We start from the raw sequence: 15,791 nt of genomic DNA, 5'->3' as shown, positions 1-15,791 counted from the left end.
TAGCCCAAAGTTGTGCAGATTTTTACCAATGTTTCCTCCTAAAAATTTTATAGATTTAGATCTTTGATCCATTCTGAGTTAATTTTTTTTTTTTAAAGATTTTATTTATTTATTTGACAGAGAGATAGCGAGAGCAGGAACACAAGCAGGGGGAGTGGGAGAGCGAGAAGCAGGCTTCCTGCCGAGCAGGGAGCCCGATGTGGGACTTGATCCCAGGACCCTGGGATCATGACCTGAGCCGAAGGCAGACGCTTAACGACTGAGCCACCCAGGCGCCCTGAGTTAATTTTTTGTATGTGGTGTGAAGTAGGGGTCCAAATTCATTCTTTTGCATGAAGATATCCAGTTGTCCCAGCATCATTTGCTAAAAAGACTATTCTTTCCCCATTGAATGGTCTTGGCATGCTTGTTAAAAATCAATTGACCATGAATGTATGCGTTTACTTCTGGACTTTCAATTCTATTCCACTGGTTTATGAGACTATCCTTACACCACCGTCACATCATCTTGATTACTGTAGCTTTGTAGTAAGTTTTGAAATCAGGTGTGTGTCCTTCAACTTTGTACTACTTTTTCCAATTGTTGTGGATTCAATGGCTTTGCAACTCCGTATGAATTTTAGGAGCAGCTTATCCATTTCTGGGGGAAAAAGCAGTTGGAATTTTGATAGGGATCACACTGAATTTAGAGATCAATTTGGGGAGTATTGCAATATTAGTGATATTAAGTCTTCCAATCCATGAACACAAGATGTCTTCCCATTTATTTAGATCTTTCTTTCAACATGTTTTGTAGTTTTTAGCGTACAAGTCTTGTACTTCTTTGAACTTATTCAGAAGTATTTTATTCTTTTTGATGTTATTGTAAATGGAATTGTTTTCTCAATTTCATTTTCAGATTGTTCATTGCTAGGGTATAGAAATGCAACTGATTTTTGTGTAATGATCTTGTATCCTGCAACTTTGCTAGATTCATTTCTTGTCAATTTTTTAGGGTTTTCAATATATAAGATCATGTCATTTGCAAATTGAATTTTATTTCTTTCTTTCCAAACTTTTTTTTTATCTTACTTAACTGCCTACCTAGAACCTCCAACGTCGCACTGAATATAAGTAGCAAGAGCAGGCATCCTTATCTTGTTCCTGATGCTAAAAGGGAAAGCTTTCAGTCTTCACAAGTATAATGTTAGCTGTGGATTATTTTGTTGAATTTTGCTTGTTGAACTGAATTTACAGAGTGCCAACTCAAGGTTGCTCCGAAAATCTAACAAGAAAAGATCTGTGAAGGTGTTTTCAAAACTGTAAAATACCATTTAGTTTAAGATATCCTTATTCAGTAACTTCGTGCTCTCACTCTAAAAAGTTATCTCTAAATGTTAAAGAAATGAAAACAATTGTTTGTGAACATCTCTTTTTAATTCCCAACATCCTGATGAAAGTTTAGCACCTATGTTCTTTTGAAGGGTGAAGAGGAAGAGAATAATCTTTGGAGAAGTAATCAGAACAAAAATAGAAGGCCTAGAGCCTCACTCCAGTTTAAGAAAAAGAACTACCATTTCTTTAAATAAACTTTTATTGAAGAAAAACATACCTACAGGAAAGTACATATGTTAAAGTGTTTGGCTCAATGAATTTCTAAAAAAAGTGAACACACTGAGTTCAAGAAAGAGAACACTACCAGCCTCCCATACTTCCCCCTCCTAGTTACTAGCCCTTCACCCCCAACTACAGGTAACCAGTATCTTGTTTCTATCACCAGAAATAATCACAGTTTTGCCTATTTTTGAAACTTTATATAAACAGCATGTATAATTTTGCGTCTGACTTCTATCCCTCAATGTTATGACTGTGAAACTCATCCATACCGTTGCCTGCAGCACTAGTTTATTCATTTTCGTTGCTTTTTATGGTATATAATTATATGAATATGCCATTATTTATCCATGAGTTGTCTCCAGTTTTTAATTATGAATACTGCTGCTATTAGCATGTTTGTACATGTTTTTTGAATAATATATGTATACATGTCTCCTGGATATACACCCCCCCACACACAGCCTCCAGCAGAATTGTTGGGTCATAGCATACACATATATGTTCAGCTTTAGGGAATTTTGCCTAACATGTACAATGTGGTGTTTTGATATAAGTATACTTTGTGTAATGATAACCACAATCAAGCTAATTAACATATCCAGCACCTCACCTTGCTACCATTTTCTCTGTGTGTGGTAAGAACACTTAAGATCTGGGGCGCCTGGGTGGCTCAGTTGGTTAAGCGACTGCCTTCGGCTCAGGTCATGATCCTGGAGTCCCGGGATCAAGTCCCGCATCAGGCTCCCTGCTCAGCAGGGAGTCTGCTTCTCCCTCTGACCCTCCTCCCTCTCATGCTCTCTCTATCTCATTCTCTCTCTCAAATAAATAAATAAAATCTTTAAAAAAAAAAAAAAAGAACACTTAAGATCTACTCTCAGCAAATTCCAAGTATACAATTTATCATTTTTAACTAGAGTTACTATGCTATCTAGCATTTTAATAAGTTTCTATAGGAAGATCACTTAGAATACCAAATTCACTATATTGCAGGAAATAACTATGCTTTCTTTAATGTTTGAAAATTGGATACAGTTCAAGGTATTAAAAGGAAGAAAAGACAATAATCCTGAAATCTCGAAATAACAAGGTTGAATATACATTTGGAAAGAAATATGGGAAAAATATCTTCAGCAATTTGTTAAGGAACTAAATTGGAAAGCACAATATACCAAATCAAAGCTTCTTAACTTGCATACATCAGAATCACTTGGAGAATGTGTTAAAGGAGATTGCAGGGTCCCACCACCAGAGTTTCTAATTTAACAAATTCTCAGGTGATACTGAATAGCTGGTCTGCAGATTCCACTTTGAGAATCACTGTATTAAGTAAGGAGAAATAAACTTCATAAAAACAGAAAAACCTATAGGTTCCTTTCTTTTTACAATAGAAAGGTAGGAAAACGGATTCAATAATGCCCTTAGGCCATTTCATCATTTAATTTGATAAATACAATTAAGTTTATTTTGATGCTTGATAAGTAGTAAATTGATTGGGAGGCTTTATATATAAAAAACAATAATCAGACTCAGTATCGGCACTTGGAGAAAAAAGACTAGCATGAAATCCAGCAGCTGTTTAAAGTTAGATCTATGCCACGTTATTAATAAGCTGAATAACAGAATAAACATAAGTACAGTATTCAATAGCTTGGCAGAGAATGTAACATTAAAATTCAAACTACATTGTCCAAAATGATGATTTATTAAGGTATTTAGAAATAAATGTTCATCCATTCACTCAACAATCATTCACTGTGTAATACCTCCACACCCGGCTCTGTTCCAAACAGTGAGAACCACGTCTTCTATCACCTCACAAAATGTTGTCAATATTATTCTCTAGGAGAAAAGTAACTAGGATAACTAAATTTTTTTAATTCCCCAACACTGATGTTCTTTGGAAGACCTAGAATTATCGATAATTGCTATTTTCATTGCTTGTCAATCAAGTAAAGTGTTTGTTCATATGTACATAACGCTAAAAACACTTTACAATATTTAAAAATCCACCAGCAAAACCCTAAAATATTCTTTTATGATTTAGGGATTTTAAAAATAAGTGAATGCTGGATTTCAAAAATGACAACTTATTTCTTACTTTAATAATTTTCCCATTTTCTCCATTACCAAAGATCTATATGGCTAGTGCAGAACACGTGAGAACTTTAGCATTTCATTCTGAATTTAGCAGAGAACCAAAATACCCTGCATTACTCACAAACAGCTGATGCTAATTCATTTGGTTTCAAATCTGTAGAGCACAAAGTTTTGATAAATTATTAGTATTTTTTGGCTTAACATCAAAAAAAGGAAAAGAAAATCAGCTTTGTAGAGTAATTCAGCTGAATTTTATTGAAATTATCTTTTATCTGCTCTTGTAAAACAAAGAAAAAATGTAGGTCAAAATCAGTAGCAATAAAGATAATTTTTTTTCCTAAAGATTTTTTATTTTTAAGTAATCTCTACACTCAACATGGTGCTTGAACTCATGACCCTGAGATTGAGTCGCATGCTCTACTGACTAAGCCAGCCAGGACCCCAATAAAGATAAATTTAAATTTAAAGATAAAGATATTTTTTAAAAGAGGAATGATTACTTTCATATGGAAATGCCAAATAAAGAAAAATAAGGAGGGGGCAAGAATAATTTTAGCATATAGCAAGAATAATTTTAAAGCTATCGTACAATATACATAACATCAAATAATAAATTATAAAATATATAACATGATATACATTTAATATAATATTAAAGCGATTTTAATTAAAACAGTGGCATTGGTGCACATATAGGCAAACAGAATATGAACCACAATAGTCCAGACTTAGGGTGGTTATAAAACAGAGATAGCATTAAAAATCAGTGGGAAAAAAAGGATTCAATAAATGATACTGGGACAACTGGCTATACATATGGAAAAGATAAAATTAGCTTCCCAATTCACACCAAACACAAAAATAAATTCTAGATGAATTAAACACCAAACTGTAAAAAACAAAATTTTAAACCTTTAAGATGAAAATCTTTTTGACTTGAAGGTAGGTAAAGATTTCTTTTAGGGCACCTGGGTGGCTCAGTCAGTTGGTCAGCTAACTCTTGGTTTCGGCTCGGGTCATGATCTCAGGGTCCTGGGACTGAGCCCTGAGTCAGGCTCTATGCTCAATGGGAAGTCTGCTTCAGGATTCTCTCTCTCCCTCTCCCTCTGCCCCTCCCCTGCTCTCTCTCCCTCTCTAAAATAAATAAATTTAAAAAAAAAAGATTTCTCTTAAAGCACACAAACACAGTAATCATAAAGGTAAAAAATGGGTAATTATAGCTATAATAAAATTTAAATAAAAAACTCTATAAATATGAAAAGATCACCACTGTCTGGAAGAAGCTATTTACAACTAAATAAGAATTAGATTCCAAAGCATACCTTACTCCCCCCAAAAGGAAAACTCTACAAATCAATTCTTTTTAAAGATTTTATTTATTTGACAGAGAGAGACACAGCGAGAAAAGAAACACAAGCAAGGGGAGTGGGAGAGGGAGAAGCAGGTTTCCCGCCAAGCAAGGAGCCTGATGTGGGGCTGGATCCCAGGACCCTGGGATCATGACCTGAGCCTAAGGCAGACGCTTAACGACTGAGCCACCCAGTCGCCCCTCTACAAACCAATTTTTTAAAAAAAATACTAACAGCTAAAAGGTAAAAATAGGCAAAGTTTATACAAAGGTGATTCAGAGAAGAGGATATCCCAATGACCAATATGAAAATTGCTCATCTCACTAGTAATTAGGAAAAAAATACAAATTTATTTTTTCTAAAGATTTTATTTACTTATTTATTCATTTATTAGAGAGAAAGCACGCGGCAGGGGAGGGGCAGAGGGAGAGGGAGAAGCAGGCTCCCCGCTGAGCCAGGAGCCCAATGCGGGGGCTGGATTCCAGGGCCCTGAGATCATGATCTGAGCCGAAGGCAGACACTTAACCACCTGAGCCACCCAGGTGCCCCGAAAAAATGCAAATTTAAACAATAAGATTGTTTACACCTATCATATTGTAAAAACTAAAATGTCTGCAATGTTAAGTGCTAGAAAGGACATGAGTAACACACACTCGTATACTGCTGGCAAGAGTGCAAACTGGTATAACTAGGTAAAGACAAAGGTAACTTACCACCCAGCAATTCTATGTAGCAATTCTACATAGGATACGTATCTAAGTTTCTAGACATATATCCTAAACAAACTCTTACATGTGTATGTAAGGAGACATATAGACGAATGTGTACTCCATAAGAAATAAAACTGGAAGCCATTTAAATTATCCTCAGATAAGAAAACAGATAATTGTGGTATAGTCACAAAATAGGATACTACACAGTAAACAGAATTAACTGGCTCTCGATATATCATGACTAAATTCCAAATGTCATTTTAAATTTAAAAACTGCAGTTTGCAGAAGGAAATATACAGTATGACATCATTATATATATTTTTAAAACACACAAAACAATATATTACTTATGGGCACAAACATAGGTAAATGTGAACAGAAAGGATCTATACCAACTTTAGAATAGTGGTTATTTCTGGGAAAGGTTAGTGAAATCAAAAGGAGATACGAAGAGATTCAACTGGGTCTGTAATGTTTCATTTCTAAAAATTAAAGTTCTGAAACAAATATCACAATATGTTAACACTTAAATCTGGGTGGTGAGCATATGGATATATTTTATGCTATTTGCTGTACTTTTCAACATGCTTGAAATCTTTTTTAAGATTTTTTTTTTTTAGTAATCTCTATATCCAACGTGGGACTCGAACTCACAACCCCAAGATCAAAAGTTGCATGCTCTTCTGAGTGAGCCAGCCAGGTGCCCTATGCTTGAAATCTCTTAAAGCATGTATAAATTATACTTGTTTAAATGCATAGAGCTTCTAGAAATACAGTCAAGCAAGGAATAGTTTCCATCATAAAAAATAAGTTGGAAATTATGAGATTAAATCACTAGGAAACTGAAGACAGCATAATGTAGGCCTCAGAGCCATTCAGGGGTATTAATACTGAATTGTGAGAGAGGATCTCCTTAAGAGACTCTTACCTAAGATACCATACCCAGAGTATGGACCCTTAAGAACCACACTATAGCAAGTGTCTAGTATATTGCTAATGCAGGTGTTTCCAAGGGTTCACTGTTCTGCCAATTCAAGAATTTTCAACAGTACAATAATATACTTTCTTTTTTTTCCCCCAAGACTTTTATTTATTTGTCAGAGAGAGAGCACAAGCAGGGGGGGCAGCAGGCAGAAGGAGAAGTAGGCTCCTCGCTGAGCAAGAAGACCCATGTGGAACTCGATCCCCAGACCCTGGGATCATGACCCAAGCCAAAGGCAGACACTTAACTGAATGAGCCACCCAGGCGTCCCCAATAGTATACTTTCACCTTATACCTTTGCACCTTGTCTTAAATACTTGAAAAAAGAACACATCCATTTTAAGCATAAATTCCTTTTGTTTCAAAAAGAAGCTATTTTAATAGTGCTATAAAGAGTTCAATTTTAGTTTCTAAAACATATTGCATTTGAAGACACTTTTTAAAAACTCCACTAAAGTAACATGCACAAACAATAACTACTGCATATAAGATTGCAGAAAGTTGGTATGCATTGGATAGCAGAACTCTGACTTTATGAAACAAGACTACAAAACATTCTGTATTGTTTGGACTCGTGGTACTGCACATAAGGATCCCCAATTCAGAACTTGTTCCAAAACTACCTGAAGGTCGATTATTTGGTAAAGATGTCATACACCCACAAAATGTTTTAAATGGCTAGGTTTCTTGGGGCGCATGGGTGCCTCAGGCATTTGAGACTCTTGGTTTCAGCTCAGGTCATGATCTTGGGGTCGTAGGATAGAGCCCCACGTTGGGCTCCGCGCTCAGCAGGAGTCTGCTTCAGATTCTCTTTCTCCCTCTCCTTTTCTCTCCCTCTCTGTCCCTCCCCACTCACACTCTCTCTAAAATAAACAAAATCTTTAAAAATACATGCATACATACATACATAAACTGCTAGGTTTCTAGACTAGGCTACAAGTTTCAACAATATACTAACTGATACTAAATATACTAGCCTGCCTCGTCAAAACACGAGATTAGGTAAATTTTACCTTTTTTTTAAATTTTTTTTAAAGATTTTATTTATGTGAGAGAGACAGAGAGAACGAGTGGTGGGGAGGGGCAGAGGGAGAGAGTGAGAGAGAGAGAGAAGCAGACTCCCTGCTGAGTAGGAAGCCCAATGCGGGGCTCGATCCCAGGACCCTAGGATCATCTAACAATCTTTCTATAGCTCATTCAACTCCTAAAAGAGTTCTCTTGCTTAGATTCCTATTTAACATCATCTTACTCCATGCCTTCACAACAGATTACCTCAAGGAGGTGTAAGAATTTATGAAGAAAGTGATCCATTGGCTTTATTGGCATTTCTGTGTGTATTTTCAGAAAGGCACTGCTGAGTCCCCAGGAAGTGAAATTTCTGGCAATTTTAAAAGACAGAGTACAAAAAAGTTCAGGCAATGTGGAAAGCCTTTCTTTTTTTTTCAGTAACCAGGTGGTGGTGGTGATAGTAGGGGCCAAGAAAGCAATACCAAATAGAGCAGCTTTACTAAGGAGCCTCTATACTTAGAGTCAGCTCTCCTAAACATTTAAGGCTGTATTTCAGATTCTTTCTTTCCTCTACTGATTCTATGATTCCAGAGAAGCTGTAGCGTAAGAGTTCTGGTAGACAGTGTGGAGGCCTGGGGCAGTGGTAGCCATCTGTATGGGGAGTTCATTTATAAATAAGAGTCTGTATTAAATGTAAGTAATAAGAATTAGAACTATAGAATCTGCTTTATTACCAGCAAAAATTTAAGACAGCCAAGAACACTTATTACCTTTGGAAAGGCCAAAGGAAATCAAGTACGTTTAAATCGATTCATCATTTATTATAAAACGTATCCAACTTACAATTCCATATTTTTTTCTCATATAGTAGATACACTAAAGAAGATAATGACAAAAATTATTTCCTTTCAGGTTCTTTGCTTTTCAGATTAGGAGCTTCAAGATATTTTAGGGATTAATCAAGTTCTGATGACCTAGACGCTATTTATTGAATAATACCACACATTTTATTCTTCAGCCAATTTCCCAGATGAACTAAACATGATGCTCTCTTTTGCCCAGAAAAAGCAAAGGACATACAGACAGGTTACTAATGCTACCAGTGATACATGTGATATAATGATACAGTGAAATAAAAAACCCTTCAATTACATAGTGAATATAAATACCATTTACAAGATACCAGAATGCCAAAATTAAACTAACCAAAAGCAGTAATAAGTCAAAATAGCTTTTCTCCCACAAAAAGGAAATTCAGAACTCATTTTAAAAGCATCACAACAAGGCTAACTCTATTTGTTAAACAACAATAAGTAGTTACTAGGAAATTATGGTTATCGGAAAAAATAAGACAATCAGAGATGGGCAAAGGTGTTCAGATTTTCCAAAAGATAGAAGGTAGTTTTTGAAAATTAAACTTTGGCAGCAACCTCCAAAAGTTCTAGGTAAGGTAAATCTACTCTTCTCTAGACCCTTGCAACTAAATTGGTGAAGCAGGTAATTGTAGCAAACTGAGCTGAATTCATATCCTGACCCTGCTTCTTGTTAGTTGTGAACCTGGCAAATTAACGAGCTCCTAACTCTGAGAAAAACAATATTAATACTGCCTAGCTTGCAGGGTGGTTTTGTCAGGATTAAATGAAATATGTTTGTATTTAAGTAATGGTACCCAAAGTATATTGATGTGTATCAGTCTAGAGGAAGGTCTCTAACAGCATGTTCAAGGGCTATTTCTGACCCATCTTATTCTCCTTATTATCAATGACTTGAATGTAGACACAGAAGTCATGATTTTAAACCTACAGGTGAAAACAAAATCGGCAGACAGAGCTACTGTGTTGCATAACATGAAAGAATGGAGAATCAAGAAGACCCTGAACAAGTAGTAAATAGGCCCCGACCTTAAAAAAAAAAAAATTGTAAAGGGGATAAATGTAAGGTTTTATACTTAGGTTCAATAAAACTGCACAATACATAGAATGGTGTGGGGGAGCCAATTTTAAAAGAATATGAGAGTTTTAATTGACTGCAAGCTCATTATGAGCCAAGAGTGTGATTTACTGCAGAAAAAAAGCAAATACCCTGTATTAATAATGGTAGTGTCTAGCTCGAGAGATTAAGAGTTCAGCATATTCTTCACTAATCACTGTGTTCCACTTGGGGCACATTTTAGAAGAAACACTGGCAAAACAGCGTTTCCAAAGGAAGGTAACCTAAGTGATGAAGGGTTTGGAATACAGAATATTTGAGGAATTGGGGATGTTTAACTTGCAAAAGAGAAAATCTGAGCGAATGTGTAACCTGTCTTCAAATATATGAGGAACTATCATATGGAAAAGGAATTGTGTTTAGTTCTATGTAGCTCTAAACAGCTAAAAATTATATGGAACTCCATATAAAAAAGACCTTTCTAACATGACACTAAAATGGGTTAGCTTTAGTGGTGATGCACCCTCTACTGCTAGAGTATTCAAGCAGAGATTAGATTAGTTTCATTTTAAACAAAAATGTATTGAGCACCTAGGGCTGAGGCAGTGTGCAAAGCACAGGTGATGATAATGAATAAAAAACTAACATGGTCTCTTCTTTCATGGAAGATAAATGGTAAAGGCAAATAACCACACCAATAAATTTAAAATGACAGACAGATAAATCTCTAAGGAAAGGAATACAGTTAGTTCTTCAAGAGCATATAACAAAGGATCATGACTTGTGTGGGATCAGAACAGGCTTCCCTTGAGTAGATGAGTGATCTGTGAGTAGGAGGTAAATGGTTGGGAACAGAACATCACAAAGAAAGGAAACAGTACGTGCAAAGACCTTGTGGTAAGAGAAACTACTACAGTTCAAGGAACTGAATGGTTTATATAACCTGAGCATAGAGAGTAAGGCAGTGAGTAGAGAAAAGCAGGAGTAGAACCACAAAGGGCCTTAAAGGCCCAGTTTGGACTGATCTTCCAAAAGTAACCTGATGCTATTGAGGTAGGTAGGGATTTTAAGTACCAACAGGCAGGGGAGGAAACAAGCAATGTGGAAAATGCTGTAAAGAAACCTCTAGTGAGCTTCCTGAAGTAGTCCAAACCACAAATGATGGTAGTTTGGGGAAATGAGGTGGAAATGAGGATGCAGAGCGGCAGAGAGATTGAAGAGATTTTTAGGATATTAAAATGACAGAACCCACATGACCAGTAGTCCAGTGGGTTATTTGGGTATAGTTTAAAGCAGCAATGCCCGGGGCACCTGGGTGGCTCAGTAGTTAAGCATCTGCCTTCGGCTCAGGTGTGATCCCAGGGTCCTGGGATCATCGGGCTCCCTGCTCTGCAGGAAGCCTGCTTCTCCCTCTACTACTCCCCCTGCTTGTGTTCCCTCTCTCACTGTGTCTCTCTCTGTCAAATAAATAAATAAAATCTCAAAAAAAAAAAAAAAAAAGGCAGCAATGCCCAAGCCAGATTCTTCGGCCCTAATAATACCCTTTTAGGGAAGGGGTGGGGGTGGGTGGAACAGAACTCAGTGATGAATTTTACTGGGGGGCAGAGGATGTGGTCAGAGAGAAGTATAAAGGATGACCATGACCACCACCACCGCAACCACCACCTCCCCACCCCCCACTGGTTTCCAGCCTATGGATGGTGATGCCATTCACTGAAACAGAAAACAGGAAAAGTACTAATTAGGTGGGCTAAGATCATGGGTTTGGATGTAAACTGTAGAGTTTGAGGTGCCTCGATTTTTAATAGGCAGTTTGATATATTGATCTGGAACTTAAAGGATAGATCTGGACTGGGAGTCAAATACTGAGAATCACTGGCATACAGATGGTAGTTGAAGCTGTAGGCTTAGAAGAGATCGCCCAAAGAGAAAATGGAGAAGAGAGCCTTGAGGAATATCTGCATTGAATAACAGGGTAGAGGAGGGTGAGTCTGCATAAGAGAGGTATGAGTAAAAACAGGAGCAAGGCTGCACAGAAACCATGGGAAGAGTGTTTTCCATGAAGGAGGTTACGGTCAACAATGTCAAATGCTGTGGAGACATCCAATCAAAGAATGAAAAATGTTAATTAAGTTTAGGAGCACGTTTCAGTGGACTGATAGGGCCAGAAATCAGACCGCAGTGGGCTGAGGGGTAAGTAGGTGGTAAGCAAATGAAAGATGATAAATGTACACAATTCTATCAAAATATCTGGCTGAAAAATGGGAAGAGAAAGGAGACAACTGCGGGGGTGGAGGGAGGGTTTGTCTTAAGGTGGGAGAAGCTTAAGTATGTTGAGAGGGAACAGGTGAATGCACAGGAGTGGGGGTTCCTTGGGTGGGAAAAAAGAGAAGCTAAAGCATGGTAGAGGAAGTAGCCATAAATAAAAGGAGAGGCTATGGGGAAAAGGAAGAGAAAGAGGTCAAATTAAATGACCTTTAAGGTCTCTTCTCACTCCATCATCTCAGGACTTACAATTTCTTTTAGATAGGACATTTGCATGCGTGCGTAAATCTATACAAACTTGTTCAAATATTCCAGTATAAATAAATCAGTCAAGCACATCCTTATCCCCTAGTGACGCAGTTAACGTCCCCAGGTTTATGACCAGTGTAATCTCTGGGCAGGATCCATCCCTCAGAGAGCTTTTAGCTCAACGCACACTGCAGTACAGCACAGAACCAGCCCTATCTCCCCTTACCAAACCCACACTACACCGAGATCTTAAGAGGCTAAAGGAGGAAGTAAAATTTAAAACCCTGAAACTGTAACATAACCTGCTGCATTCAAAGCGACTGTCATTCATAAATACAAAACGCGACACCCCAAATGCATCCCCACTCCAAGCTGAAGACATTCCTGCCTGTTCCGACAGTGACAGGTCCCCCAGATGGCTGGGGTTTAACACTAAAAGTCATTTGCACCTCCTCCTCCTTTCACAAGACCTTTCACTCAAATGGGTTCCTAATGATCCTTCCCACAGCCCTCGCCCCCAACGCAGCAGACGGATCCCCCGCAGTTATTCCAACGGCTGCACCTAATAAGCCCTAGCAAGGGGGTGCGGAGAAACCCCCAGAGCCCGTCCGACCGGACTGGGACCGCCACAGTCCTGAGGCTGGCTTGGGGGACGCGGGTAACAAGCCCCAAAGGATGGGAAGGGAGAATTAAAGGAGACCCAGGAGACCCACGGTAGTGAGGGGGTCACCTCCCCTCGAGCTTCCTTAGGGGGATGGAGTTTCTGAGGAAGGCTAATCCCCTGCCACCGCTCCCCCTTCTGACCCTCAAACCCTTCTCTGGCTTGCCGCCCTCCAACCCCCCATCTGCTCAGACTCACCCCCCCCCTCCCCTGGGCCGTCCGGACCTCAGAGTGCCCGCAAGCCCGGCACCCCCGCCTCCAGCCGCAAGTTCGGGGCCGGCACTCACCCGACCCGCCATCTTCGCGGACACGTCCGGCTCCGCGGCTGCAACTGGGCGCTTAGTAGAGCCCGCCCCCGCCGCGCGCGCCCGCGCGCCCGCCGCCCGCCCTCGCGCAGGCGCGTAGCCGCCGTGAGGCCGCGCGCGCGGCCGCCAAGGAGCGGGCGGGGCGGCGGCGCCATTTTGAGCGGTAGTTGCGGGTGCTGTGACTTTGTATTTTTGCAGAGTTCCTGTGCGCCGGCAACTTTCTCAAGGGCTTCTTTTGCGAATCTTGTCACAGCTGGCCGGTTGCGCCGGACTTTGTAGCAAAGCCTTTGATGTTTTAATCCCTTAGCCCTGCTTCTCTTTGCCCGCTGCTGCTTGCCCAGTAATGGCCTCTCTCAGCCTTTTAACTTTCTGCTTCCAGACTCACTGAAATGTGAAAATGTGCCTACGAGCACCCGGCGCGGGTACTGGCCTGCCCAAAGTTGGTTCTGAATTCAGGTTCTGCGTGAATTCAAGCTGTTCTTTGTGGGCAGGCTTGTACCTAGCTCCTGGAAATTACCAACGTTGGCATTTATATTTAGCTTATATGTAGCCTGGAAAACTCAGTATTTTCTTCAAATTTAAAAGTGAATTGTGATTGTTGCTATACCTTTATTTTCTACATTTTTTATTTCATTATTAAGTGTATTTATTTATAAAGGTAATGTTTTTAAAAGTATAATTCCCCAGTATTGTTTCAGCTTAGAAAACACGGCGGAATTTGAATGAAATATGCCCAAAATTCGTTCCGTTTTTTACCTCGATGTTTCTACTATCCTATTTCCTCACTGGAGTCTCAGAGTAGAGGATAATAATAATTAGAATAAATAATAACGGCAGCAGCACCGTGCGAGAGATTCTGCTTAGCAGATTCCCTGATGCTTTTATTGCCCCTGCCGCTGATAGCTTGTATTTCTCTCCGTATTTACACAAGACAACGAGAAACAACAGGATTTTTTATCTTTAACTTCTCACAGCTGATTAGGAAAAAATAGTTTTTCCAACATGAGCAAAGGAAAAAATTAGAAGAGCTGGGCATGCTTAGCAGTTTAAGATTGAGAATAAAAATCAGTAAGTGACCTGAAGGCGGGCCAGGGACAGAAGAAACAAAATCAGTCCAGTTTTATAAACTCTCACGCTGTGCCTGAGAGCCACATTGCTTTATTGGACAAATCAGATGTTAACTAAATCAGTGGATCAGAGTTTATCGGGAAAACAGAACTAATTGAACTCATCTATTAACTTGCAAAAGCTACAAAACAATGAGAATGAATTGGGGAGCCTGGAGGTGTAGGTTCTTGTTCCTTTTCTTGCTCTGCCTACTCATTTGCCATATTTCAACCTCTCTGAGCCCCAGTTTCCTTGTTTGCAAAGTGACAGGTATAATTAGGTGAGCTTAATGGTTGTGTCTTAAATTTTTTGATACTTTGAATTTGAATCTGTAAATCAAAGAGATTTACCAAACAGATCCAGAAGATGATATTGGTTCTCAGTCCAATGACCTGACATTATTTTCAAGGCCAGAGAATAGTGCAAATATATTTACACTGGTTTGTTACTAGGTAAAATAGATTGCAAGGGAAAATGTCTAATCTCTCCAACAGGGAGGAATACTTACCACCTAGGAAAGATAGGCTTGCTGGACAGGTTCCAATGTGTCTGTTTAGAGCGCGTATTCCCATGATAAGCCAACCTCTGTAGCATCTCACAAGTGGTATAAATTCAGTAGCATCACATACACAGTCCTACAGGTCTGTCTACCAAAGAAACTAGGTAGACATGAGCTCTTGCCCTTAAGGTGCTTAGTATCCATCTGGAGCAGAAGGATTCTGAGACATTGGTCCAGGCTGTCACAGTGTCTGTGCCTCCCATCTGTGCCTTACTCTGATATTCAAGGTTATCTTAGAAATAGTGGAGCTATTTCTGCATTACCTTTGAGCAATTCTTACAGTGATAGTGATGGTCTATAGAGAATAAATAGTTTGCTGCCCCAAATCCTCACCCCTTTTTCTGGCCACAGTTCCTCCAGCTCATGCAGCTTGGAAACTGTCAGACAAGGTGCCCTGCCATCCCCTGGCCCAGGAGGGAGCACAGAACCCAAGCTCAATTAATCAGATGGTTCTCTCCCAAGCAACTGCAACCTTGACTATCCTGAGGAAGATAGAAAACAGTGAGAGCTGATTTACTGCAATGGTGATACCTTGAAAAGACCATGAATTATCTAGACCCCTGGAGTTTATCTGGTTTCCGTCTTCTGCAAAATCTGGCTGTCCCTCTTTGTCTTCATTTGTTTGTCAATTTCTTTTTCTTTCCCTTCCTCAAAAAAATACCTCCCTCAGCTCTTCATTGATCCTGAAATCTTTTTAATATGCTTTTCTTTTACAATGAGGAAGTAGGTAAGACAGCTAACAATGATTTAGATTTACCCTATTTTTTTAAAGTAATCTCAATGCCCAACATGGGGCTCAAACTCACAACCCCAAGATCAAGAGTCACATGCCCTACTGAATGAGCCAGCCAGGCGACCCTAAATTTATCCTGACGTGTAAATGACTAACATAATTTTCTAAGGGCTGCAAGGCTTTTTAGCGAGGCAGGAGGTGGATGAGGTGAGACTAGGGATAGAGACAGAGAGGAAA

The 15,791-nt window shown here is 39.2% G+C and overlaps 1 protein-coding gene across 1 annotated transcript in view; it reads right to left on the bottom strand.

The window, feature by feature from the left end:
• Positions 1-13,228, bottom strand: part of NSF (N-ethylmaleimide sensitive factor, vesicle fusing ATPase) — a 141,008-nt gene extending 127,780 nt beyond the window's left edge. The window contains exon 1 of the mRNA XM_081804802.1: positions 13,138-13,228. Within this exon, the coding sequence (XP_081660928.1) occupies positions 13,138-13,149 (12 nt within the window). The 5' untranslated portion in view covers positions 13,150-13,228. The remainder of the gene's footprint in view (positions 1-13,137) is intronic.
• Positions 13,229-15,791: the final 2,563 nt, after the last annotated feature.

This window comes from Leptonychotes weddellii, chromosome 15 (genome assembly GCF_054177405.1).
Source record: "Leptonychotes weddellii isolate Sample4059 chromosome 15, ASM5417740v2, whole genome shotgun sequence".
Classification (NCBI taxonomy): domain Eukaryota; kingdom Metazoa; phylum Chordata; class Mammalia; order Carnivora; family Phocidae; genus Leptonychotes; species Leptonychotes weddellii.
Note: the sequence above shows the minus strand (reverse complement) of the source record. Positions and strands in the feature narration are given on the sequence as shown.